The 27,558-nt window shown below is 51.3% G+C and overlaps 1 protein-coding gene and 1 long non-coding RNA gene across 6 annotated transcripts in view; both read right to left on the minus strand.

Annotated features, from left to right (window-relative positions):
- PAX5 (paired box 5) overlaps positions 1-13,458 on the minus strand; it is a 224,138-nt gene extending 210,680 nt beyond the window's left edge. For 3 of the 5 annotated variants that reach the window (XM_039545497.1, XM_039545495.1, XM_039545499.1), the window contains exon 1: positions 12,336-13,458. In XM_039545497.1, coding sequence (XP_039401431.1) covers positions 12,336-12,381 — 46 coding nt within the window. In that variant the 5' untranslated portion in view covers positions 12,382-13,458. Of the gene's footprint in view, positions 1-3,465; positions 3,738-12,335 lie in introns of those variants that run through there. The other 2 variants (XM_039545496.1, XM_039545498.1) reach the window with 2 other exon arrangements.
- Positions 13,459-18,707: 5,249 nt separating this feature from the next.
- Positions 18,708-27,189, minus strand: LOC120407493. Its single transcript, XR_005600033.1, has 2 exons — positions 27,132-27,189; positions 18,708-19,703 (listed from the first exon to the last, which is right to left on the minus strand). It is a non-coding gene; the product is annotated as an uncharacterized LOC120407493 (long non-coding RNA).
- Positions 27,190-27,558: the final 369 nt, after the last annotated feature.

The raw sequence follows: 27,558 nt of genomic DNA on the forward strand, positions 1-27,558 counted from the left end.
CTGATTCACAACAGAGCCAACCCATTTGCTAACAGGGGTATTAAAGAAAGTTTAAAAAAAAAATACTAGAAGTGTCATTGCGAAAAATAACCCCCGGGGTGTTCTTTGCAAATATTACCTCGCACCTAGCACCGGGTGGGAACTCTTTTGCAGAAGGTAAAGCTAAGTGCCACCACCTCAAGGAACAAAACACCTTTACGGTATTTTCCCACTCGGTTCTCCCGATTAGAAAACGATGGGCGAGCCGGGCAAACGAACAGGCACAGAGGCGCCCTTCTAAATGAATCCTCGTTGTCTTTCTCAATGTGTCCGGCGTTTATCTGGAAAGTCCAGCTCTTAACTGTCCATCTGGCGGTCTCTTCTTTTCGAGCCCAGCCCGGTTGCAACGGTGGCTCCTCGCTGGCTCCTTTGCTCGGATTGCTGCTTAGGTGGATTTCAGCTGCAAAGGCTGCCCGGTGCTAGGGGAAGCCGCTGACTCAGCGCATTCTGATTTGGTATCTTTCCTCCCCCAGTTGAAATGCGCGTGATGGGTTCCCTCTCCTCGCCCAGCGATCACTTGCCCCTCAGCCTCCCGCAAAGACAAACGTCCAACAGGAAAGGAAGGAGCTGTCGATTAGGATTTGGTTTGGGGCTAATTTTAGCGCAGGTGAGAGCTGGCCAGGATCTTTATTGTTCGTACACGTGCAAGCTGGGAACGTTTGTAGCCAAAATGCCCTGCGCCTTGGCGCGTCACATCTCAGCCTTTCCCCTCGCCCCCGTGGGAAGCAAAAAGCAGGAAAAGTTGAACGAGCAAAACTTTTAGAAAGAGGAAATGCCCCGGGGTTGGGGGCGGGGTCGTTACCAAGCGGTGGAAAGCGATGCAGGTGGAGGGACTTGGTCTTAACCTCGTGCTGCTTATTGTTAAGTCGCAGAAGAATCACCCCCAGCTCGACCAGCCCAACCACTGACCAGACTCCCGGGGTGAGTCCCCGCTCCAGCCAACCTATTGCTTGGGTAGGTATTGAAACTACGAAACATGCCATTAAGATCCCACCTATTAACATCAAACACATATAAACACTGGGGCGTGCGACCAGACCGGTAGGGTTTGTCCCCACCTGTATAAATCTGACTTTCCTGGTAGCGAAAGCACAGCACAATGCAACTACACTGTTCTTCCTTACTACACACTGCATCGGTGCTGGATTCGGGGTCTGGAGGTTTCCAGCTTTCCCCTCCAACGAGAATGAAGAAACAGTGTGGGATTGTTATTCCTGGGCCAGAAAAAACCGCAGGCATTGTAAGCACTCCGCTCTCTGCTCGGCATTTGCTCTCCCGCTGTGTGACGGCTTTGCTACACTTCCCTGGGAAATGATTCCTCTCTGGCCAGGGCATTCCGCTGTTTGGTGGGCATCTCTCTGCTCCCGGCTCCAAAGGCGGATCTAGGCTGGGGGTATTTCCGACGGGGCTGGCGTTAGCTGGCTTCGCCCACTGAGGATGCTAAAGACTAAATCACCAGTTGTGACAAAACACTGCCTGGGCTGTTCTGCAGGAAGAAGTCTGATCCCTTTCCTCAGAGTCACGTATATGTATGTTATTATTATTATTTCAAATGTTTTAACTAGGTCTCATGAGGGAAAACAGAATAGCTGTTAAAGTACAGCTGAAAATTCAGCCAGAAATTCTTTCTTTCGGAGCCAGTTGCACTAAATCTTTCCAGAAACAGATTGACTACAATAGCAAAAGGCATCATAATCAAACTGGGGGTTTGCCCCTCCATTTCTTTTTCTCCCCTTACATTCCTGCAGAAGATATTGATTTATCATTATTTAGGTTAATGGAGGAAGCAGCTAAGTCCCTTGGTGGCTTTTCCACATATGGTTGCCCGTCAAATTAGCTGAAAGACAACTCCACGAGAAATCTTGGTTTTCACTATTAGTCACATTTCAGACTGTCGTTCTCCTAAATGAAAAGCTCGATTTGCACAGCAGTTAAAATATTTTGATTTGTAAATTTAAAAAAAAATCCTTGTTTTCCATTTACAGTTTTCCTTTTTTAAAAAAGCAGGTTAGTTTGAAAATGTTTTAAATGTCTCATTCGATTTAGCTAAAATATAACCTTAGTTCTTTTCATCAGAAAATGTTGCATTTTTCTTTGTAGTTCATCTTATACGCTTCCCTGTAAATTTACAGTTTGTCCTTCTATAATCATCTACTGTGTGTCCTATTCTAAATTTGTATTATTATAAGATAGATAATATCTATCTATATATCACGTTCTTTTATTTTGAAAACAAATCTGTCTTGGCTAAAAGGCTGGAGTGCAGAAGGGAAATGTGATTAGTTCTACTTTATATTTCCTTGAAATCTCTAGATCTAATCCAGCGTTTAACTCACCATGAGAGAAGATGTCATTTCACATAACACTGTGTTAATGGATAAATCTTCTCCCAGCCTCTCGAGCACAACAAACCTCAAGCAAACACATTACACACATTCTGCTAACTTACACAGCTAGTTGGCCATTCTGCCTCACTTAGACTTTGATGTTGCAAAAAATAATTCTGCTTTTAGAAGAAAATTATTTTAGACTCAGTTTATCATTGATAACTGCTGGGTATTTTTAGGCTAAATCGGTATTTTAAATTTGGCAAAAATGCTGCAGACCAAACTTTTCAGTGTCATTCAAACACAATGTTTTGAGAGAGAGAGAGAGAGAGAGAGAGAGAGAGAGAGAGAGAGATTTGATTTAGAAATATTTGTACATCATTCTTCTAGAGAGTAAATGATACACACTAAAAGAGGCTGTTTCTAATATTTCCAAGACCTATTTTTTCTAGTAAAGATTTGTCTTAAAAATTATCTCTACATAAATAACTGAGAAATAGTAAAAGTCGACTAAGGAAAACCTCAACTTTTTAAGCCATCCAAAAAAAAGGAGGGGAGAGACTTACAAAAAGGAACAGGTCTGTTCGGTGGAACTATTTAAGGGGGTTGATTGTACTGCTTAATTTTGGCATTTGAATCTCACTGTGAGATGGCAAAGTTCTAACAAAACAAACCGTGCTCTCCTCTCTGTAGTTCTCACCCGGTGGTTTTAGTACCTGCGCTAGGTAAATCAATGTTTGAAATTTGCATTCTGGTTCTCTCCGTGTACTCTGTCTCTGGCTTTCATAAAACACTGATTAGCAAGGGCTGGTCGGAGTGGCGTGTATATGGGGATATAAGTGACACGTATTCTCTAGAAATACCGCAGAAGTTTATCTCGCGAATTCAAGGGGGAAAGAGCGAGCCAGCGGCGGCGGCTGTTGTCTTTTCCATCCTCCCTGCAAAGCGCAGGTCAAGTGCTGCTGGTCCTGGCTAGTGGTGCCCCGAGGCAGCTACACCGACCCCCCTTTAATAACCGCTCGGGACGCTGTGATCGGACCAGGCAGGGTGGCTGGATCGGTGCTAAATGTCAGAGAAGTGGAACTAGCCGCCTACTTACTATGCATTGCTGCAAACGGGTCGTGCTTACAGTGTATTTCCATCGGAGCGGTCCCCAGCAGCTTCCCGGTCAGGTATTAAACTCCCCGGCGCTCGGCCCCGCTCCGTCGGCCCAAACTGCGGGGACGCACCGCCCAGACCGCTCGCTCCAGGCCAGCCACAAACCCCCACCCAAAGATCCTTCCCGGCGCGGCAATGTCCGGTCCCTCCCGGCCGGCGGCGGGCCGGGACCTGGGCAGGAGTTCGGGACGGTCCGGGTCCCTGCAGGTCTCCCGCTGGCGCTGGGGCGGCTCAGGGCGCCATGGAGGAGGAGGTCAGCAGAGCCCCGGGCGGGCACGGCTCCTCAGGCGGGTCCGGAGCAATCCAGGGGCTGGAGCGGCGGGATCCCGGAGCGGGCTGCGGGGTGAGCTGGGGGCCGGGGCCGGACCTGTCGGGGGCTCCCCGCCCCGGGGAAGCTGGAGGGCGCTGGGCGAGCCGGGCCGGGGGCTCCGACCATGCCGGGCGGGCTGCTCGGCTCCCTCACGCCCGCCGCGCCGCCCCGGCGGGCTCCGGCGCCCGGCGCTGCGCTCCCATCCCGCTGCCCGTCTCGGCTGCCCCGCGGCTACTGCGCGCCCATGGCGGAGCGAGGCGCCTGGCCGGAGCCGCCTTCAGGACCCCGCTGCATGTGGACAGCGGCGCGGGGCTCAGCCTCTGGGAGCGGGCGGGGGCGGGGGCCGTCACTCACCCGCCCGCGGGCCAATCGGAAAAGTAAAGTTGCCGGCCGCCCCCGCATTGGCTGCCGGGCGGGGCCGGCTGCGATTAGCCAGCTCCCGACCAATGGGAGAGCGGGGGCGGGGCCGGTTCATTGACAAACCCGGGGGAGTATGCGCGGGGGGGGGGAGCGGCCAGCCACCTCCTCGGGCGCCCCTCCCCCTCGCTGGGGTAGCGTGGGGTCCAGCCGGTGGGGGGTGGGGGGTGGTTGTGTTACCCCGGGGGAGGGGGGATGGGAGGGTGGCTGGGTCCGGCTGGGGGAGGTGGGGAGGTTGTGTTACCCCGGGGATGGGAGGGGGCTGGGTCCGGCTGGGGTAGGGGGGGAGGTTGTGTTACCCCCGGGGATGGGAGGGGGCTGGGGGGGTTGTGTTACCCCCGGGAATGGGGGATCGGTCCGGCTGGAGGAGGGGGGGAGGTTGTGTTACCCCCGGCCTGGGGCTGCAGGGGGGGTATGGGACACACCGCTCAGGATCGGGCCCCCGACCCGCCCCACTGCTGCGAAAGGCCGGGCGCCCTGATCTGTCCTGGTCACTCCCGCTCCTCCCTGTGCCGCTTGGAAAGCGCCCCAAAGCGCGGGCCAGCCGGGTCCCGCCAGGAGCTGCCGGCGAGCGGACCCCCACCGAGATCCCGAGTCACCACGCTAGGACAGGCCCGGAGGCCAAGCCGAGATCGGGGGCGGGTTTGTTTTCCCTCCAACTTTTTCGCCTCCAGTAAAAGTGAAATTCTCTCTCCCCCCCCCAGGTATTTTCACTCCCAAGTTAATGAGACGGCGGCCAAAACAAACAACAACAACAAAACCCACCGCAGCAATTGTTTAAAAAAGGCACTTTCACAAAGTCACAGAAGGATGCTCCCTTTTACCGAGGGAACCGCGAAATGAGAGCGGCGCGATAATGATCATTAAATACACTGAGGAGCTCGCCGCCTCTCCCTGGCTTCAGAGCGCAGCGTATGACACACCTCACAAAAGAGATTCGATACCGTCTATTTTGCTGCTGGTTATTATTCTGCCTTCATGAAATCTATAGTTATTACCGGATCTAGCTGCATATGCTTGGCAGAATTAAGGAACTGTGCCCTTTGTTACATTTCTTCCCTCCTATGATAACTTTGTGCAGCAAGTGCATCATCAATAATATATGTTATAGGTGTACATATATACACCCCGCCTGCATGGCTGTGCATGTGAGAGTGAATATAGCTATACAGACTGTATCTACACAGTCACACACATCTATAGTTCTGTGTATAATTATATGGTACATGTATAGCACATGTAATTTATATTATATATAAGCTGTATATCGTACATACTATAAACTATGACTGTGTCTCATATAATTATACACAGGAGAATATATATTATTATGACTAGATAGGAGCATGTGTGTGTATATATATACACACACACACACACAGGACTCATATATATATATGCATGTTCCTATAATATCATATAATATAATATAATATAATATATGACTCATATATATATATGCATGCTAATATAATATAATATAATATAAATCACTCTGTGTGTGAAGATACATATAATAGTCTCACAGAGAGAGAGAGATGCAGAAAGAATTCTTTCCCTGTCTGAAGTGACTAGCGGAAGCAAAGCACTGCTAAGTTGTGTATTGTGGGTGTGAGGATTGGTTACTCTGTTTTGTTCGCTTGCTTTCCACACTGATCATAAGGGATCTAAAGCGGACAGGGAACCAGGGTCACAGGAGCAGGGAGGTTGTCTAAACCAGTGCGGCCCAGGCCCAAAGAAGGGATCGCTGACTCGTGTAGCTGAGGTAGGAACACGCTCGTGGGTATTTCCCGGGGGGCTCTGTCCCAGCCAGGGTCTGGCCGGCAGAGGAGAGCCCCTGGCCGCGCTGTGTGTGTTAGGAGCAGAGGGGAATAGCCCTGCTAGGAGGGGCGGCTGATCTGAGAGCCCCGGGTGAAGTGATGCGCGCCATGACCCCAAGCTCACTCTGCGGAGCGGCCACCGACGCCCAGGGGCTACCGGCCTCGGCACTATTCAGCCTCCCCTAGGCCAAGCCCTTGGCCTCCCTCCCTCGCACCGCAGCTGAACCGCAGGCCTGTCTCTGGCCGGGCACCTGCAATGCACGATGCTCTCTGGTCTCTGAACGCTGAGCCCGGGGTCCGGAGACCTCTCCCCGCTGCGGGCAGTGCCCGGCCGCTCCGGAGCACGGGAGCCAGGGCGGGGTTTAGCTGGGAGTCTGCGCCTCCATCGACGCGGGGCTGTCGGGCGCTATTGCGCAGCATTTCCCAGGCCCCCGCTGCCCAGGGGAGAGGTCTGGAGAGACACGAACTGGGGCAGAAAACAGGGCCACGCCCTTGGCTCCGGAGCCTGCTGTCGGCCTCCCCGGGGGAAAGGCCTGTGCAGTCTCACCCCCAGCCTCGGCAAGGGGGGGGTCTGCTCCTTAACCCACCCAGGCAGCCCATTCCAGCGAGTCTAGCCCCGGGCAGAGACCAGGGAGAAATGGGGCATTTCTGGAAAGTAAGAGCAGGTGCCCCAAGGACACTACAGAGAGGCCAGGCAGGCCTTTCCCCCCAAGGGCTCGCGCTGCTTTGTGGTTTTCATGGGGTGAAGCCGCGCTTCCCTGGTCTCTGGCCCACGGGTATGTCCAGACCCGTGTGATCGCTGGCACCCACGCCAGAGCACTGTGCACCCGGCGCTAACACGCCTCATGCGGGTGGACGTGTTCCCTGGAAGCCCGGTTCAAAGGCCGGCTTGCTGCTCTCCTCTGGCCAAGAGACTCGTGGAACAGTTTGGGAAAACCCTACCGGGCAGATCTACGCTTTGCTGGAGTGACTTGGGCTGAGCCGGATCACACAGACAGCGTCCACACGGCGCCTGGTCTTCCCGGTGCACGAACTAGTTTGAGCCGGAGCAGTGGGAGACATTTGCCAAAGGGAAGCTGCAGCAGAAGTCACTGCCACAGGCAGCACTTACTTTTATTCGGTGCAATACGCTGCTGGCATTTGTTATGGCTAGTTTTAGTTGTTATTTATTATTATTATTATTATTATTATTACTTGCTCTAAACGCCGCGTTTCTCGTCCTGACTCGCCACTACCCACCTCTACCCGCCTCCCTTTTTTCCTTCGGCCCCGGTGTCTTTCCAAGGGGCTGCGGGCTCGGCGCTGTACAGTTTAACGCCTAACACCGCTCGGATTTGCCGGCCCTTTCCCAAACAGCCCTTTCCTCTGGCTGGGTTCCTCCCTGCCTGTGTTCAGGAGCTCTCCCCACGCGCCGCTGCAGCCTTATGAAATTAACAGTAGGGGGAGTTCCTGCCTGGCAAACTCTGACCCTCTACATCGGGAGCACAAGCGTCTTCTCCAAAAACCAGCCTCCTCGCCTCCTGCAAGCCTGACGTGTGCATGTACCTGGGACCGCACACGCAGCCCCTCTTGGTTCTCCTTCGGGCGTCGGGTGTTGTCCCGCGGTGTGCAGCTCCCAGGCTGTCCTGAACGCACGTGTGAAACACACCCAGGCACACACCTTTCCCCAGGCTTCGGCGCTGCGGTGACTCTGTCTGGTATACGCCCGCCCAGAGTCCAGACAGGGCTCGGTGCAGTTTGGGGAGGAAGGCTGGCCGCGGGGCGTTTACACGCTTAAAGGGAAAGGCGTCCCGCTATACACTGCACTGAACGTCCTCCGCCAGCATTAAGTGTGTTCTCTCGTCTTCCTTCGAGAAGTGCTAATCAACAAGGAACAGAGCCCAGGCGAGGATTCCCAAGCTCCAGGCACTTAGCCGCTGTATCTCTAACGATCTGATTACAGCGGAGTGTCTGTCGTTGGAGCCTCTCCCGCAGCTGGCAAACACCTTCCTGTGTGTGCAAATCTCCGGCTACAGAAACTGCCACACTCGGAGCCTGTCCCACTTGCGTTCAGCCGCAGGCAGAGTGAAGCAGTGCTGACCTCACAACTTAGTTTTAGTGAAGGTCAGATTTGTGCAGCGTCTTTCCCGCAGCTGCCCCAGGGGTTGCGGTTTAATTCTGCACACCAAGCGCCACACTCGGAGGGTCCCGTGTTTTTTCGAGGGCTAGAGAAGGGAGGGGAGGGGTCACGACAGGGTGTGGGGGGGGGTGTTTCAAATTCTGACTTCATCATTTTCACTTTGCGCCCGGAGAGCGCTTGAAAATCACACCGCACTAACAACATGCAAAAATCTCCGCAAAAGCCTTTCGCGGTCGGTTTCAATCGAGAAGGGAAATTTCACCTTCCGGGAGTTTTCACTGGGGGGGGGATCTTTTGGGTAACACCAATCTGGAGCAGGCGGGACCCCTTAGCAGTCCCGAAGCGCTGCAAGATCTCTTTGGCTAAGGGCGAGGAGCCTGCCCTGGGGCGCTCGGGTTTAATGAGCTGTAGCCAGCGTGTGCCAGGCACCAGCACGTTGAGGGGTTTGGAGAGAGCCTCAAAAGGACTCAGGAGGCGGGTGAAACTTGTATAAAAACACGAACAATTCGACTGCATCCAGCCCACGTCGCTGGAGCTGGCAGGGATTTACTCTAAAGCTGGCACAAAGCGGGCATCCAAGGCGACTTTTGCGAAGGACAAATACATGGGAAGAGGATTTCCCTGTAACTTTCCATCAGCACCCTGGTCCCTTCCCCCCCCCCCCCAACTTCTAGAGACACAGTCCGGGGAGACCCCCGCAGGCTTTATCGGCAGCATCCTTCCCGGATTGCACAGCCCGCTTTTGTTTGAGCAAATAAATCATACAATACAAATAATAACTAATAAGGCGTTTCTTTCGGACTAGCCCATCTGAGGTTATTGCATCCAGCCCCAACGATGCTAACATGCTCATCCCGTGGGACTGGCTTTGAACTGGAAAATATACATCTATTTCCACAACTATCAAACCTGGCGTGCAGTGATGTCCCACGCCACGTGGTAGTCACCAGCCACATGAGGTTATCATCGACAAAGAGTCCTGTGGCACCTTATAGAGCAACAGAAGTATTGGAGCATGAGCTTTGGTGGGTGAATACCCGCTTCGTCACAGGACTCTGTCGCTTTTGACAGATCCAGACTAACACTGGCTCCCCCTCTGATACTTGAGGAAGTTATCAGGACATCATTGCACCAGCAATGTTGATGGTGATTAACTATGTTTTAGAGGTTTGCCTGGAGCAAGGGATCCGCCTTGTTAGTTCTTATTTCAATCTCCCACTCCCGTGATGTGCCCTGGTGAGGTAGAGGGTTTATTGCAGACAAAAGTCTTCCCCCTCTCCCCTTTAAACCGGCGGAAGATAAATAATGCAGTTGCCATTCTCGTGGCGGACCTCGAGGTCACCCGGCGCCCACCCCCTTCTTTTTAAACCATCTCAAATAAAGTAGTGATGGGTGATGATGTGAACCCACCCAGGACGGCAAAAGCCGGGAATGGAAGCGTGAGTCCCACGTGTGTTGCACCGGGGAGTGTTTGAGGGTGAGATCAGAGTTGAAAGTAAACAAGTCTATAGATTATTTCACGGGTCACAGAGGGGGAATGCGCCTCCCTTAACAGACTCTCTAGATTCAGTGGCCTGAGAAGCACCGGGAGACTAGATTGTCCATCAACCCTCGTTTAACCCCACGCACGAAAAAACAGGAGTAAGATTCTCCCCCCTCCAGCCCACAGCTGCAGGTGTCCCTGGACAGTTTGAGGCGAGGAGATTTGAGTTGATCCGCGTTACTATGCGTCAGGTACCCCCCCACACACACACACCTCCGTTCCCGTCTAGATACGGAGAATGGCAGAGCATACTAGAGGATTTGGGGATCTACCCTGTTACCAGCCAAGTGAATACCTTTTTTGGGGAGGGGGGAGGCGGGAGAGGCTGCAGCTGTGATTGGATGTCTCTGCAAGGCAGGCCCCTCTTCCAGCTCTAGGCTGAGGAGACGGACACTGCTAGGCAGGGTGGCAGGTGCAATTTACAGACACTCATTTAGATCAGCTCCATTTCCAGAGCAGAGGTGTCCGTTTGAAAGCTCTGATGACGAAGGCATTTTGTTTCACACTAAACTGGGGGCCAGACTCTCCCCCTCAAAGCCTCCAAAATAAAGTAATCACCGAATGAAGGTACCTATTTCTGGGGTGGGGGAATGCACAGCTGCTGGGATCAGTCTCTCGTGTTTAGAAGACCAGAGACCAAATGACAGAAATCGGTTTAAGGGAAACCAGTTGAGGGAGGCTGGAAGCAACAGGCCATACAAAATGAAGCCGAAAATGACTTCCGCTGCTCCGTGTCACCTTTCTGTTTCGAGCCTCCCGCGGCGGTGTGTGTACAGACCGGGGTGAAACCAGGGCGGAGAGTCGGCCTGCTCCAGCCATCACCTCCCGCCTCCCGCATCTTCGCCAGCCCGCCGGCCAGCGCCGGGTGTGACGCCTGCCCTTGACAAAGCGGACACAGGTTGTGTTTCCTTCCCAGGCCAGGGGAGACAAGTCCGCGATTTGGCAGGAGGCATCATCGGGACGGGACCCAGGAGCAGGCACAGAGCGCAAGATGCCGGTCTCCGTCCAGAGTGAACACAGGGCACAGTGTTTAGGGCTGCAACTGCAGCCCGGGCCTAGGGGAAAGCTCCCCCCGCCAAGGATTGTGGGGTTCCCGGCCTCCTTCCCCTGATCTCCGGGGGCGGGGTCTGGGCTCTCCCCACCTGCCTGTGGCGTGGCTACTAGCCGGCTCCCCGGGCCGGTTTGCCCTGGGTCCGGGCCTGTCCCACCGCCCCCAGCCCGTGGAGTGCAAAGCTGGAGCGATGGCCTGGGACACAAACCAGCCACGCTCCAGTCGGATCGTGCCGGGTCCGGCTCCTGCCCAGGCTGGGCGAGCCGCCACCCAGGGCCGGGCTGGCAGGCCCGGGAGGTGCAAGGCCCAGCCCCGACCAGGGGCGAGAGCAAAGCTTTGGCGGGAGCAGCCAAAAGCTGGGGACCGGGGCAGCTTCTGGGCTCGGCTTAGGGCCTCCCCCACCCCCAGCGGGCTCCCCCTCCCCGGCCCCTCCCAGGGCCCGCAGCTAAGCGCAACGAAACGCGTTATCGATTAACCGATGATTCGGGCGATTTAACCAATAAAAGGGCCCATCGATCGCTGCAAACTTGGCGGGCCCCGGGACAAGCCCGGGCTCCCCACTGCAGGGCAGCTCCCTGCGCCCCCTCCCCCTCCCCCCAGCTCCAGGCCATTCCCAGCGCCGGCTCGGCCTCCCGCCCAGACGCCCCGATCTCTAGCCCCTCTGCAGCGTGTGGCAGCCCCCAGCCGGAGCCGCGGCCGGAGCACCCCCGAGGACTGGGGAAGCAGAGCTCGCCCGGCTGCTCGTGGGGGCGATGCGCTGGGGTGGGGGGGGGTGGAGGATTTCCCCTCCTGGGGCAGGGAGTCCCGAGCCTGGAGCTGACCCGCGCTCTGTCTAGCCATGCCCCCTCCCCGGGACTGTCCCAACCCCCCCCCCCCTACGCGTCCAGCGGCGGGACCCACGCAATGCTCCTGATCGTGTTTGTGGCCGTCCACAGAGCCTGCCCTCCAAAGCTCTGGCCGCTTGCCGATTGTGCGCCCCCCCCCCCAAAAAAAGCAGCGTCTGGCTGGGTGGCTGAAACCCCAGCAGGAAACGCAAATGGCTGCCAGCCTTGTTCCCCGCACCCAGCGCCCCCGAACTCTGCCATGCCTGGCGCAAGTGTTGACTTTTGCTTTGAAAATGGTTGATCTCGAGATAATCCCTTTGGCGATCCAAAAGCTACATCCCCAGGCAAACACAATGCGGCCACTTCACTCCACGAGCAGCTCGGTACCTGAGTGCGGGGCAGGGCAGCCCCAGTGCTGGTTAAACATTTCTTACCATCTTTTCTAAGCAGCACGTCTCTGGGCTTGTAACCCACCGAAGCCCCTACCAGTACAACCAAACATAACCCAGTGCCTGTAAACCCAGAGCTATATAACCCCATCCCCATGCCGTGTGTACAGATCAGTATCACACTGCATGTATGCACGGAGACACCCACCTATAGATTCATATAGACACACACCGTATATGAAAACTACTTATGCTCAATGCACAGGCAGCTCCCTGGCTAGAGAGTGAAATTGCATATTTATTTACAACTACTTTAAAACCCAGGAGCACAGTCCTACCTGTTCGGCCAGTCCTGGAAGTCATGTAGTTTTTCTCTAATTCCATTCTGATTTTTCAGGACTTGGTGAAATGGACAGAGAAAAAAAGTTTCCACTTTTTTTTTTTTTTTGAGGATCTGCTTGCAGGTTGGAATAATTCAACTCTTCCGCTCCCCGTCGAGCCTTTGCAGCTGATCACTGAGCTGAAACTAAACGTTTTAGGTGGAAAAAAAGCCTCCGAAGGAACCGTGAAATGATTAAGGAACTAAAGAGCTTCTCGCCATGTGAGATCATGTCCTGTTCTCTAAAACATCACAAGATGTCCCCAGACGCAGCCAAAAACCAAGAAACGACATCTGTTGTAGCAGGAATCAAAGTTTGTTTGCAACCCAACTGCCTTAAAGTGTGACTTTAGCTGTTTACAGAGCAGCGTGCGAAAGGCGGAGGCAGAGAGACGCCTGTGACTTTACTGAAACAAAAACAGTCGAGGGCTTTAATGTATAGCTGGAAACATGATCAACTTTTCATCAAAATCAACTTTCATAGCGTTAAATGGGCAACCAACAGTAAAGGCTGATGGGGACACACCGGGAAATCATTTTTCCTCTTAAACCTAATTATTAAATATTATATTCCGGTTGCTTGCAATATTGATCGAACACTCGCTTTAAAGGGAATGGAACTTGTGTTTGCTTAACTATATCTGCGTGGCTAATCGGACCAAAATTAGTCCCTTACGAAGGATCCTTTTGTCCTAATATCAGCTTCTTGCTTAGAAAGGCACCATACTGCAAAACTAGCCCACATGATCATGAACTAGAAGGAGCACCTGAAACAATCATCTCAGCTTTGATTGTTTTTTAAAGAGGAGCCTAGGCTAGACTTTTCGAGGGGGGATATTTAATTACACGGTGACCTCCGAAATTATATCGAAGGACCAGTCATAACAATAAGATGACGTCCCACAGGCCTCAGGAAAAAAAATAAAAAGGTGAAAGGATCATTCGATTTCGTGCAGCCATTTACTTTGATTTGTTTTTTTTTAAAGTAAGTCATTAAGGAAAACATTTCTTATTTTCATGTTTTAACAATTCTAACACCGGAGGTATTTCAAATATTGTAATTTTACGCAGGAGCAAGTCTTCGGTGGAAATACAGATTTTTCGGTGTATTTTTATTTTCACAATATGTGTGTCTCGTGTTTTACTGCCTCTATACTATATGCGTGTACACACACACACACACACACACACACACACACACACACACAAACATAGGCCTTACAATTGTGCTCAAGACGGGATGCTGTTCATTTTTAACCGAAAATTAAATATCGGACTCAAAATTATTCCGAAGAAAAACGTTTGCACTTTAAGCTCCTTCGCTGTTGTAGTCAATCTGATTAATTTGGAAATATTCATGCCTGTCGAAAATCGACTTGTTCCACGAGACAGCTAAGCCACCCACACTTCGCTATCTGCCATTACAGCTGAACTTGGTATCAAAATAGTTTCTAGACACCTTATTTTTTTCTCTCCCTGAGTGCAGAATATGCTTCAGTGGAGACAGTTTTAGCAAAGCGAAAGCCCCTCTCTAGCATATTTAGTGAGTGGAAAGGGAGGAATATGGTGAGAAGGGCCGATATCGATTTAATGGCAAACGATACATTTATGCAAAATATTTTTTCACCGTACAGAGGGTGGCAAAGGCATTTTTCTAGTGGGCTAAACGCTCACCTGTCTCGATTACAATTAAAAAGGCAGACAGGGAATCTTTAAACTCCAGCTTTGACTAAAATGAGCCCCCACATACTCCAACCTAGCTTCAAGCGAATGTAAACATCCTATCGCAGCCATATACATTGAAAAGGGCTGCGACTGTTTCTCCTGCGAAACCACTGCGATTCCTGAATTCTCACCGTCTCGTTAATTTATCAGTGATCGCTACTATTATTATTTTCACCCGATGAAAATGCATTTAATATTTCCTCTCCTCCCTGGCTCAGTGGAAGCGGTGCTCTGGGTAGAAACCACCTTTTGGAATCGAATTGACCTCGCAAAGTGACAGCTTCTCTCCTGACCTCTTTTGCAAAGAGAGGAAAATAAAGAAAATGCATCTTACTGAGGCATATTAAGCTAATACATTAAAGAAGTATTAATGGTTACAGCCATAGGCAGATCCCAAAGGACGGGTTTACCTTCTTTCTCAAACGATATTGGTGTTTTGGATGGGCGTGTAACTGCTTTGTGAACGGGGAGTGAAAAATACAAAAAAAAAGGGGTGGTGGGGGGGAATCCCTGCGAAGATGGGAATCAATTCACAGGTGCGTTTTTTAAAAACCTCAACAAATATTTCGTCCTCCCATCCAGGAACCCGAGGCACATTGTTGTAACCTCATTTCAAATCAAATGCTTTCGAAATCGACATGTTGCCCATGTACAAGATTTTAAACATCCTCCCACGGCCAACAAAGCAGCGAGCCATCGCAGCCCGTCGCTTGCTCTGTTCCGGCCAATGTTCTACTCGGAGCGGGCTGCACACGCGTTTGTAGCCGCCTTGTTCCGCGGCCGGGAAACGGGACACGGACACGACGGCCCGGGCCGTTGCAATGAAGCAGCCCGAGCTGCCGGCTGCAGATTTTGTTTTGCCTTCAGCTCCGTTACTTCCCTTTTTTCCTAACGTCCTTTGCGCTCATTTGTTTGTATAAAAATAACCCCGCTGAAAAAAACACTCCCTCGCCGCCCGCTGACCCCAGGCTCTTGCTTCTCGCCAGGGCTTTTGGGTGGGACCGGGACAAGAACCCGCGGGCCTGATCCTTCCGCAAACCCAGCCCCGCAAGACCGACCCAGGCGGGAGGAAGCGCGCGGCTTTCGGTGCTGGCCCATTGGGGGAAGGGCTGGGGGGGGCGGTCCATATTCCAAACAGGTGGAAGGGTCTTTGCTCCCCAGCCCGGAAGCGGAGCAGAGGGGGGTGAAGTAGCCCCCAGGGCGGCATCCAAGTACCAAACAATTGCTTTGGGCACGGGGCGCCGCCGGGAACCAAGCGGGAACAAGCCCTAAGCTCCAGCCCCCGCTGCCCCGGCTCTGCCACGCAGCACCTGGGCTCGGGCGCGTTTCCTGGTGGATGGGTGCGTATGCTGCGCACATGCGCGTGCGGGTAGGGGCGTGTGTATGGACGTGTTACTGTGTGCGGCTGCGGTGTGTCCGTGTGCATGGATATTTGTGTCTGGATAGGGAGTTGTATGTATGTGCGTATCTATAATCCACAGAGATGCGTATCTATCTATACTGGCCATGGAACAAGGTGTCTACAAATGTGTGTGCAGCCCGCTTAGATTAAAATATTAGCCTAAAAAGACAAAGGTATATGTCTATATATATTGTGTGTATATAGATAATGTGTGTGGGTATCTCTATCAATGTATATTTGTGTATTCTCAGCTAGCTATGAATGTTTATATATATATATACAGGCGTGTGTCTCCATAGAGATACACATGTATGTAAATAATCGTATTTTATCCTCTACTCGCACATACGCAGACACGTGTGTGCCTGTCTCTCTGTAGACACAAGAACGTGTGCACATGGGAGAGTTTTCTCTGTGTGTGTGTGTATGGACGCACACACACGTGTCTCTCCCGGGAGGCAGACCCGTGTCTGGGGATGAACGCGTGTCCGAGGGTGCGTGCCCTTGCCCGCTTTCCTGCGGGTGTGGCCTTGGATTTCCCCAGCGCTGGGCCGTGCCTAGCCCTTAGCGCCCAGCCCAGGAGCGGAGCCCTGCACGCCCCGGAGCCCGCGGGCCTCGCACGCTTTAGGAGCTGGCTGGCAGCTCCCCTGGGCTAGGGAATGGCCCCGGGGCTGGGTGGTTGGGGCCGGCTCCTGCCCTGCTTTCCCCAGGCAGCGAGCCCATTGGGGCGGCAGGGCCAATCCGGCCCTCCGGCCACATCTTGGGGGGCTGGGGCCATTCGCCCCCACACCCTGCGTTTGCTGACCCCTGACACCCGAGAGGCCCCAGCAGAGAGGGGCTGCCCAGGAGAGCGATCTAGGAGCTGCAGGCACTTCCCAAACCCTGTGCCCCCCTCCCCGGAAAGGGGCACCGCCCGCCAGAAGTGCCTGGGCCTCCCGCTTCAACCGACTGCCCTTCCAGGGCACAGCTTGGGAACAGAAGCCGTGTGCATTCGCCCCGCACATTTAGAAACGAACGGGCTGCAGGAGAACAAATCCAGGCAGGAAAGCCCTGTCCGGCTCTGCCTCTGCAGGCTCGGTGAAGCTCGCCACTTAATGCGCTGAGTGACTGAAGTTAATGGCTCTCACGTGAAGACCCAGGAAATCGCCATAAAATCGCAGGCGGGGTGCAGCAAAACCAGCTACTACGGCTGGATGTGCACAAATTCTGGCTTCTCCCAAACCTTATGGGGTAGGAGGCTGCACCTTAGAGAGCGATCACAACACACACACACACCCGCTGAGTCTGCAGCCCAGCAGGTGGAGAGACATGACCTGCTTATGCCGCCCCTGCAAAGGAAGAGCAAAACCCTCCGGGCCCCGCCACGAGGAGAAATCAAGTGAAGAAAAGGAGAAATGCAGCCAGCGCCTCAGCCGTGCCTGGCCCCGAGCCCAGATGTGGCCTCGCTTTGCGCGCAGCACAGACCTGGCGCGGGAAGCAGCCTCGGCCCCCGGGCTTGTCTGTTTCCTGACCTTGGGCCCAGCCCCCGCAGCTCCTCCTCCGCTGCCCACCTTTCCCAGCCCGCGGGCAGCCGGGAATCAGAGCCGATCTGGGGCCAGGTTAAAGGCTTCCCAGGGGCCGAGTGAAATCAATAAACCCCAGTCCCCGCAGGCTCCGGACACGGGCTATTCCTGAGGCGATGGGAGTGGGACACATCTCCCCAGCCCGCTCCCGGGAGCGAAAACGCCTGGCCACGGCTGGACAAAGCGGTTCCCCGCGTTACACCCGGGGCAGTGAGCAGGAGACCAGAGGCCCGGGGACTGGCATTCAAACGACGCGGCGCGGAACTGGAGCCCGGGGTTTGCATGTGACACTGGGAGGGTCGGTGACCGGTGCTGTCACTGCCCTGCGGGTAATAGCCCCGGCTAACGCCGTCAGCCCCAGCGGGAACCGGGATTACAGCGAAGCCAGGGCACTCGGGCGCGCTCAGGGACACCCCACGGGCAGGGCCAGGGGGGAGCCACCCGGGAGTCAGGGGTAAAACACCTCGCGCCCTCCCCAGTCCAGGGCACCCCATGGCCAGAGAAACCTTCACTCCGCCACCAGCCGCTGCGACCCTCCTGGCTTCAGCGCCGCTGGTTATCCCGCCGGGCGCCGTGCCTGGGGGCCAGGGGGTCATTGCCCCCTTCCCACTTGTGCCCCGGGGCACAAGCAGCCCGAGCCGCCCGGAGCCCGCGGGGAGCTGGAGCAGAGACCCGCCGCTTATCTGCAGCCAAGGGAGGGAAGTCTGGTTGCCTCCCCCAAGGTCACGGTCACTTCTCCCCCGTCCCCCCGTCCCGTGCCTCCAGGGCAGAGACTGGACGCCAGTAACTCACAGTAATGACAGCGGATCCCACTGGTTCCGAATCCCAGCCAGGCTGCGGCGGAGTTTAATACCAAGGGAACAAACCAGTTACCCCGCTGCAGCCCCCCGACTCCGCTGGGGAAACCAAGCCACTGTCGCAGGCGCACGGGAGTGTGAACATGCAACTTTTCCAAAGCCGCCTCCGGCCTGGGATTTAGAAGGGAAAGCGCTGGCACCTTGCGAGTGGGACAGCAACACCCCCCATCTCTCGGCGCTCCTACCATAGCCAAGCGGCCCCTGCCAGGACCTGCTTTCATACCTTCTTAAGGTGTTGGGACATGGGGCAGAGAAATGCAGGCAAGTGGGGGGGGGGTTAAGAGACAGGCGGGGGCTTCCAAGAACCTGTCACAATTCGCAAACCTTAATTCGCGAATTAAGTATTTCTCGTCCCTGAAAGACACCCCGAGACAATGTTATTCCCATGAACAACTTGAATTCTGTTGAGAAGGACCTGCTCGGGGCAGATCCACCAGGGAGCAGCAAGCGATTCCACTGGAGCCAAATCCGGGTCTGTGTGTCCTGGGGGAGTTGTTGACAATTGCCACACACTTGCCTGAGCCTGGCACGTGTAAAAATATCACCCTCTCCAGTCCGTTTTGGTCTCTTTCTTTCGCCCTTTTCCCCACGAATCCCCGCCTGCCTGCTCACCTGAGAGCGGAGTTGCTGAAATAGGCGGGTGGCCACAGATTTGGGGGTTTTAAATTAAGCTTGAAAATAAATGTACGTTGAGGGTTTCCCTTGGAAATCGCTACACCCCCTTCTATTGGTCACACGCTTCTCTTTATCGCCAGGGCCCCTCATTCAGGCTACTGTTAACAGCAGCAAACAGCGCTTGATGCAACTGTTGCCCAGCACAACGTGTGTTTTAGACTCCGAGGGCAGAGGAGACTCCGGGGACCGATCCCTTTGCTCTCAGTGGCGATTTCCCTCAAGGGGGGCAAAGTGGAGGTAAGGTCCCGATCCTGCTCGCATGAAACCGAGGGTAAAACTCCTGTGAGGGTCAGGATCAGGCCCTGAGTTTTACAACGGTTTAAGTAGAGAAATTAGAATGTTTTTTTTAAACTGAGCGTTAGGAGAAACCTTAGGACCTTGGTCCCGGGCAAAACAAAACAGAACAAGCCAGCGGCGGGGCAGGAAAGGGGCCATTTCACGTGCTATATCCTTTCCTGGGAGCCTGCTCGCCCTGGGCTGGTTTCCTGGGATGCCCTGGGCTGGAGCCTGCTCGCCCTGGGCTGGTTTCCTGGGATGCCCTGGGCTGGAGCCTGCTTTCCCGAGGCGGGGCTGGGGCTGGCTGCAGGACCCCTGGCGTGCCCCATAGACGTCTGACCACCGGGGAGGCACCAGCTTTGCCAGAGCGGCTGAATCGAACCAGTTCTTTTCGCCCCGGCCATTCAAGATGTGTTTCCTGTTCATTGTGCAGGGGATTTTTTCAGCGCGCTACGAAGTCAAATCAAATCAAACCGAACCAGGAGTTTGAACATCTTAATCCCCGCCTAAAACGAAGCGGGATTGATTGAGCGGCGGGAGCTCGCTGCGCAGGGTTTAAAGCCCAGCTGTAATTCGGGTAGTTTCCGAGCCGGCTTCAAACCCCAGACAGAAACACGGGCAAGCGCAGGCGCCCTGCTCCCGTCCCGCACTGCCCCAGGCGCAATCCCCAGTCATTCCTACAGTCTGGGGCTTGGCACGCAAACGGTGACAGCCCCCAGCCTCCTCCCACTGAAGTTAACAGCAACAGTCCGAGAGAGCAGGATCGGGTCCCGCGACCACTCCCGAGGGTGCTTTTAGAACTGGGGGTTTGCAAGTTTCTTTGCAAATATCTGCATAGAAAAGAGGGGACAGGTTAAAGCAGGTTTTAAAAAGAAAATTATATTCCCCTGCCCCCCCCGCCCCCCAATCTTCTAATCAACATGTATAATCCTTTATTTCCTCTAAGCACCAGCGGCCTTGGATCCAAAAATAAAAGTATTAAAGACACGAGTCATGTATTTTACTGACTGACTTGAATTCTGAAATGTTAGGCAGCTATTTCAATTTTTATTCCTGATTTTTTCCCCCTAAACCAGATCTTAACTTTAAAGACATTAATTCTTTCCAAAGCAAAAACTGAGACCTTAACAGGGAAGTACACACCTAAACCAAACAGATACATGGATTGTTTAGTCCTTTGTAAAATACAGAGAAGAAAATCCAAATATAGATGCCTAAAGGTCTCATCCATATGCAGGCTCCCCAATCCTTTATACAGTAAAACCCACTCAGGGCTTAAACCGTCTTTTTCAAACTCGAGGAATAAGGAGAGAAAGCATCCTCAGCTGGCACTGTCTTGGTTTTATAAACTCCATCCTGTGTATCATTTCCCACATCGTTTTGTTTTCTGTAAATAGCCTGGTGCGGGGGAATAATGATAATACAAAGGAATTAAGAAGAAAATTGTTCTGTTTCAGGAACCTGATCCCTTTTCCAGACTATCTAAAGGACACTTTCCGTGGCCTTACTACTAGGTGTGCAGTTAGATGGGTCTTAAACCAGACCCAGCCTTTTGTCTTTTGACCTCTGATGCATGAAATTAGTAGCAAAAGAAAATGTGAAGAAAAGGATAAAAACACGTGGAAAAATATCTTACAATGCTCATTATATCAGATCATAGCCCAGCTACTAGGAACATCCAGAATTATTTGTCTATAAGAACCTTTCCCTCCCCAACCACATGCTTGTTTTCGTTTACAAGGACTCTGTATTCATTAGCAGGGATTAACCTCTCCTTTTGCTCAGGGAACAGGCAAAGGTATTATGTTGGAGCATGTACAGTTTAACTCCTTTCTCAAAGCCTTTGCTTTTTACTAATTTTCCTGAAAACCCACACAACTCCCAAATCTGCAGGACTGTCAAAGGATGATCCTCACCGCTAGCATCAGTAGCTGAAGGTATAAACAGCAGTTTTATTGTTGTCTCAGAGCTACATGTCTGCAGGGCACATATGGGGCCATGATGCTGTTTATTTCACCTCTCTTCCTCATTTCATTTTAATTTCAACATATGGACGAGCTGGTAGTGATAGTGACCTAGTATCTTCCCAGGGATAAAATTAAACCCTGAGATGGGCAGGCAACTAGACTAAAGGTTTGTGCATTGGCCTGCTAAACCCAGGGTTGTGAATTCAATCCTTGAGGGGGCCATTTGGGGATTGGTCCTGCTTTGAGCAGGGGGTTGGACTAGATGATCTCTTGAGGTCCCTTCCAACCCTAATAATCTATGATCCTATGATGGAGCATTCCCTGGGCCCTCCCGGAAAGTTGATGTCCTCAATGATCCTTAGGAAATTGACCAAAAGAAGTCTTCAGGAAGTAAGGTTTAAAAGATGTTAGCTTGTGATCGATGCGTCCAGCCATCAATAACACATGCTAAGTTAGACCCTGTAGAAGGTGACCCAGAACTAGTCCCTCTCCTGTTTTAATGATGATTTAATCATCAGGAAAAAAAGAACTGGCAAGTGCAAACATGCAAATGAAGCGCCTCAGTGGCAGTATTCTGATAAAATAGCTCAACAGTTTCAACAGTTTTCAACATTTCAACCAAAAAAGTCACATTTGGGGGGCTTAAAAACAGTGCTAGTCGTTTATCGTGCTTTCCCTGTTTTGGAGGGTGGCCTTTCTCCCCCTCCCCCATAAGCTGGCTGCATTAACAAATGCCTCAGAAATGTCTCATTTAAACAAGATGTGTCAAGTCTCTCCAGACCTGCATACTGAATACCCTCAAAACCAACATATACAATTGCTCACCTCTACCATTTCAGGAGATACAGACCACCAGATTGTTGTACCCATTCAGATCAGTAGAATAAAACGTGGTTTATGAATGGCAAATCCAGATTATCATAGTTGCCTGCCCCCAACTACCATTTCATCTTCCTTTCATGTTTTGAATGCTTTTCTTCAACGGGACCACTCACCTGAGTACAGTGAGCAGGAGCTGCTGTTTTTATTTATTTCAGTGCAACGATTTAGTCAAATTTAATTCACAAAGCACAGGGCCTAGTCCTGTTTCTACTGAAATTAATGGCCAAAGATCCAGCTGGTTTCAATGGGAGCGGGATCAGGCCCCAGTTATAGTCACTGGGTTGAATGTTTTGTTAATTCACAAAAATAATTTTTAAAAAGTTAATTTCTGAGCAATTTCTGTCTGGCGACACTCTTACCGGGGCCGCAGAAAGAAAATTTTGAAAAGCTTATGTTGTCTCTGCAATTTTGCTTCAAAGCATATTTTATGTTTGCCTTATTGCAACCCCCTTCCTAACTGTATTCTTTCCATAGACATTTGGAAATGCTGGGGCCATTCTGGGCAGGGGAAATGCTGCCAGGTAAGGAAAACTATGAATGAGATTTTTCTGATGAGACTTTTTGCAGGCGACAGCTCAGATGGGCCTAAACAATGCTTGCTTTTTTCAGCCTCTAAGGTCAGTGTTGCAGCAAGAGAAGGGAAATTTCAACTCAAGTATATCCGGTACTGTAACTTTTGTGCTCGCTGCTATTAAAACTCTGAAAAGGTCAAATTGATTCCATTGCTTCGGGAATTGCTAGGCTAAAAAGCAGATGGGAAGATATGACATGAAATGGGTGAACAAGTCTGCCTCAGACAATGGCCGGCAAGGGGGCGAATACCATTGAAGGAAATAGTGCATTGATTAAGGTGATCTCTCCGTGGATAGACAAGTGGAAACTCAATGCAACGAAAGAGAGGAAACTTAAGAAATCTAAACTTTTCTCAAGGCACAAAAGGAAAGATGCGTAAGGTATTATTTATTTACTCTCCTAGGTGCTATTCCAGGTCAGGAATTTGATTCTCCCTCCTTGACTGAAAGAGTCCCGTGGGTCACAATCTCTGAGCACATGTTTAGCATTAACCAGGTGTCTGAGATCAGACTCTAAGCAGTGATCTGAGCCTGGCTCCCTCTGAGTTTGGGGTCTTTTGTATAGAGGTGAAAAGTCTGGGATTTCCTTCCGCCCACCCCCTATGAATCCTTTGATGGGTAGACAGGTGAATCTTTTTCTGACATGCCGTCATATGCAGTGAATTCATACATCTATAAATCTCCCTTAGAGAAGAGTTTTTGATTCTAGCACATTTTACTAAGTGGCCCATATGTGGCTGCGGGGAAGCCAGAGATTCCCTGCATGTGTCTCTGGTAGATATCATAGCACATATTTCGTATGGGTGCATGCCACATATTCTGTGGTAGACTGGCATGGGATAAGAGGGAAGGTTCTCTCATGGATCGGTAACTGGTTAAAAGATTGGAAACAAAGGGTAGGAACAAACGGTCAGTTTTCAGAATGGAGAGAGGTAAATAGTGGTGTTCCCCATGGGTCTGTACCAGGACCAGTCCTGTTCAACATATTCATCAATGATCTGGAAAAAGGGGTAAACAGTGAGGTGGGAAAATTTGAAGATGATTCAAAACTCAAGATCATTAAGTCCCAAGCAGACTGCGAAGAGCTACAAAAGGATCTCACAAAACTGGGGGACTGGGCAACAAAATGGCAGATGAAATTCAGTGTTGATAAATGGAAAGTGATGCACATTGGAAAACCTAATCCCAGCTATACATCTAAAGTGATGGGGTCTAAATTAGCTGTTACCACTCAGGGAAGAGATCTTGGAGTCACTGTGGCTAGTTCTTTGAAAACATCCACTCAATGTGCAGCGGCAGTCAATCATTGAGAAAGGGATAGATAATAACACAGAAAATATCATATTGCCTCTATATAAATCCATGGTACACCCACATCTTGAATACTGTGTGCAGATGTGGTTGCCCCATCTCAAATAAGATATATTGGAATTGGAAAAGGTACAGAGAAGGGCAACAAAAATGATTAGGGGTATGGAATGGCTTCCATATGAGGAAAGATTAATAAAACTGGGACCTTTCATTTTGGAAGAGAGATGACTAAGGAGGGATATGATAGAGGTCTATAAAATCATGACTGGTGTGGAGAAAGTAAATAAGGAAGTGTTATTTACTTCTCATAACACAAGAACTAGGGGTCACCAAATGAAATTAATAGGCAGCAGGTTTAAAACAAACAAAAGGAAGTACTTCTTCACACAACGCACAGTCAACCGGTGGAACTCCTTGCCAGAGGATGTTGTGAAAGCCAGGACTATAACAGGGTTCAAAAAAGAGCTAGATAAGTTCATGGAGGATAGGTCCATCAATGGTTATTAACCAGGATGGGCAGGGATGGTGTCCCTAGCCTCTGTTTGCCAGAAGCTGGGAATGGGCGACAGGGGATGGATCACTTGATGATTCCCTGTTCTGTTCATTCCCTCTGGGGCACCTGGCATTGGCCACTTTCAGAAGACAGGATACTGGGCTAGATGGACCTTTGTTCTGACCCAGTATGGCCGTTCTTATGGTCCTGTTGTCAATGACCCCAGCAAGCGAGTGGGTGACCCGGTTCTGCACCAGCTGTAGTTTCCAAGAGCTGTCCCAGAATAGCTCCTGCAGCAGGTCCAATCTGGAAATCACCAGGGCACAAGAGAATTTGGCCAGGTCCACATCAGAGAGAAACATTGCGAATCATGGTGGGGAATACATCTGAGAACGGGCACTTCACATCCTCAGGCCATCTGGGACCTGGAAGCAGCTCTGAATTATGGATCTCATTGCCAAGGGATAAGTAATGCTCCTCAGTCACTGCTCAGTCACCGTTCTTTGGTTATTATTAATCGTGTGCATCACCTAGGAGCCCTAGTCATGGGCCAGGACCCCACTGTGCTAGGTGATGTACAAACACAGAACAAAGAGAAAGTCCCTGCCCTGCTACTGTGCATTCTCAAAGCCAGGCCCATGCAATGGAAACTTGTTGTGTCTTAGCATTTCACACACCATTGCTCTGAGCGTTTAATTTCCCCCACTGAAATAGACGAGGGAAATACCTGATAAAAACCACAAAAAGCTCCATTTTCTGTTGTGGGGCTTGAAAACCAAAACAAAGCTCTGTCAACAGAAGCGATAGTGAGACCTCGACTAGCCAGTACACGGCACATTTAAAGGCCTGTTGGAAACAGTGCTGGGAGCAGGCTTACAACAAAGGACATCTACAAGAGACACGGCCAATCTGACCTGCCCGCAGTGTATCAGGCATGTTCTCCACCAAAACCGTCCCAGCAACCTGAAGACAAAGATCGCTGCACTGCAGTCCAGGGGAGCTGTGACAAATGATGTCTGCTAAGGATCGGCCCACGAGTGTACCCCGAAAGAACAAAAAAAAATGAATCTGTTCTGCACAATGATCATTCTGGAGCCAGCCTCCATGAGTATTTAAAAATGGACGTCAGGAGGCGGATTCTGCAACACTATACTCCCAGCCAACCTGCAAGTGACACATTAAAATGTATCAAACATTTTTTTATTGTGATTATTGGAAGCGACAGCTCCAATGCCGGTCGAATCAAAACTAGACTGTGGTGAGGGAGATAGTAGGGCTGCTGGTAGTTTGCTAAACAATTCCTTCATATGGAATTTAAATAACTCTTATTGATTTACTTATATAGAATTATAGATCCATGTGTGGTTCTAATACTTTGCTTCTTCAGAGAATAATTCTCATCAGATCTTTGCTCCCTCCCCCATCCACTCCCCTTTGGCTGTTTTTGAGTAGTTTTTTTTTTTTTTATTCTTTCTGTAATTTTTGCAGGGCTGGGTTCAGAGCAGAATTATAAAGAGCCCTGGTTTATGATAAAAAACTGTGAATTGTAGTTAGCTGAAGACTTGAAGAACAATGCCGGGAAACAATACTTACAGAAATCTATTTAATTAATTCCAGAAACTGCTTAGCTCCAATTGGACAGCTGTATGAAAGTTACTAACTGTGAAATATAAAAAGGTTGTTCTGTAATTGGAACCTTTTGGGGGGTTTGTTTTTAGTTAAATTTTGAAATCAATAAAAAGAAAATTAAAAACAGCCATTTGATAACACCCCGTTTGCTCAATATATAGTCATAATCACTGTGAAAAAAGTCATTTACTTCTGTGGTATGTTCTCCAGTGAAAACTGAAGAATTTCCTTGCTTGCTTTTTAATAAGCCACCACAAGACTTGTGTGATATAGTACAGTAAAATACAGGATCACGTGGGCTGGCAAGACACCCTAGCACAAGATGCTGCCTCAGAAAAACAAGCAATTCCTGGCTATTGCCTGGTCCTCGCTGCAGAGGGAGCAGTGAAGCCCTGGGTGGGGACTACCTCCCCTCACTCTGCCGCAGGGGTCTAGGAGCAAGTCACCTCAGCACCCCTTGAGGAGAAAGTGAGCACCGGTGGCTTTCTGCCACCTTTCCACTCAGTTGATCCTGGAGTGACAGTTCCACTGGCTGGAACCTGAACAGATGTAGACTGGAAATAAGGTGTAAATTTTGAATGGTGAGAGTAATTAACCATTGGAACAGTTTCCCAAGGGTTGTGGTGGATTCTCCATCGCTGATGTTTCAGTCAGAACCGGATGTTTTTCTAGAAGACCTGCTCGAGGAATTAGTTTGGGGCAGTTCCCTGGCCTGTGCTGTGCAGGAGGTCAGATTAGATGATCCCAGTGGTCCCTTCTGAGTCTGGCCCCCGGCAAAAGTTAGAGCAGCCTCAGGCTGCTCTGACTTACGTTGGCAGGACAGCCTCAATGGGCCACCCTGCTGGCCTAGGCTTGCTAGAGTAGCGTCTCCTGCTATGACCTGGCCTGCTCCCAACATGCCCCCCACATCTGGGGTACCAGGAGTGGGTGGCAGAGAACCACCTTTGGCCTCTTTATGCCACCACTTAGTGAGACCCCCACAGTTGCCCAAACTTAGCGGAACAAAGTATCTGGAAAGGGGAAGGGAAGGACCCTGGTCCCTTGGACCAAATACAGCCTGTAAATTGTCAAGATCCCTGCACTGAAGGCTATTTGCACTGTATACCACCAAGCTTACCTCATATAGGGCCTGAGTAACCCCTCATGGCCAGGGCTGGTTCTGCAGCACCCTAGCCTCAGTTTCCCTCTTTTCAGGGGTCTCTCAATTAAACCACCAGGAAAAATTCTTCTCTGGTTCAGCAACACACCTCCTTAGTGCTGGATCTATTAGTAGTCTAAAAATAAAGTTCTCCAATCCCCATCAAATCCATATTCCCCATGTTTCCTGCACGGGATTTCCCAGTTCTTCCCTGTCTGGAGCCTTTCCCACTGCAGACTAAGGATTCCTGGCTGCAATTTACTCACCATCACTACCATGCCCTGCCTTTGCAAGCTTCTGCTGCCATCTCTCACTCAAGCTGCCTCTCCTCTACCCCAGCCCCTTCCTGCTGCTCTTTATAGGGGAATCAGCTCCTCCCAACCCAGGTAGTTCTGCTAATTAAAGGTGGGGAGGACTAATTGGACAGGGGTTACTGGCTCCAGGCCTCCAGCCCTTAAAGGGGAGGCCAATACTTTTGGGCGTGGTATAAACAATAGAGAATAAATCAAACCCTCCAGCTGGCGCAAAGTAGAAATGATGGGCCTTGCGGGGAGCTGTCTTCCTTGGTCAGAGAGATCGCTGTGGCTGGGGAAGCAAAGGGAGTCCTGGATTGTGCAAGCCACTGCACAGCTCTGATAAGGTCACTTCTAATCACCACTGTACGTAGGTCCCGGTTGTGTGAGGGGCTGAGCC

This window comes from Mauremys reevesii, linkage group 6 (genome assembly GCF_016161935.1).
Source record: "Mauremys reevesii isolate NIE-2019 linkage group 6, ASM1616193v1, whole genome shotgun sequence".
Taxonomy (NCBI): domain Eukaryota; kingdom Metazoa; phylum Chordata; order Testudines; family Geoemydidae; genus Mauremys; species Mauremys reevesii.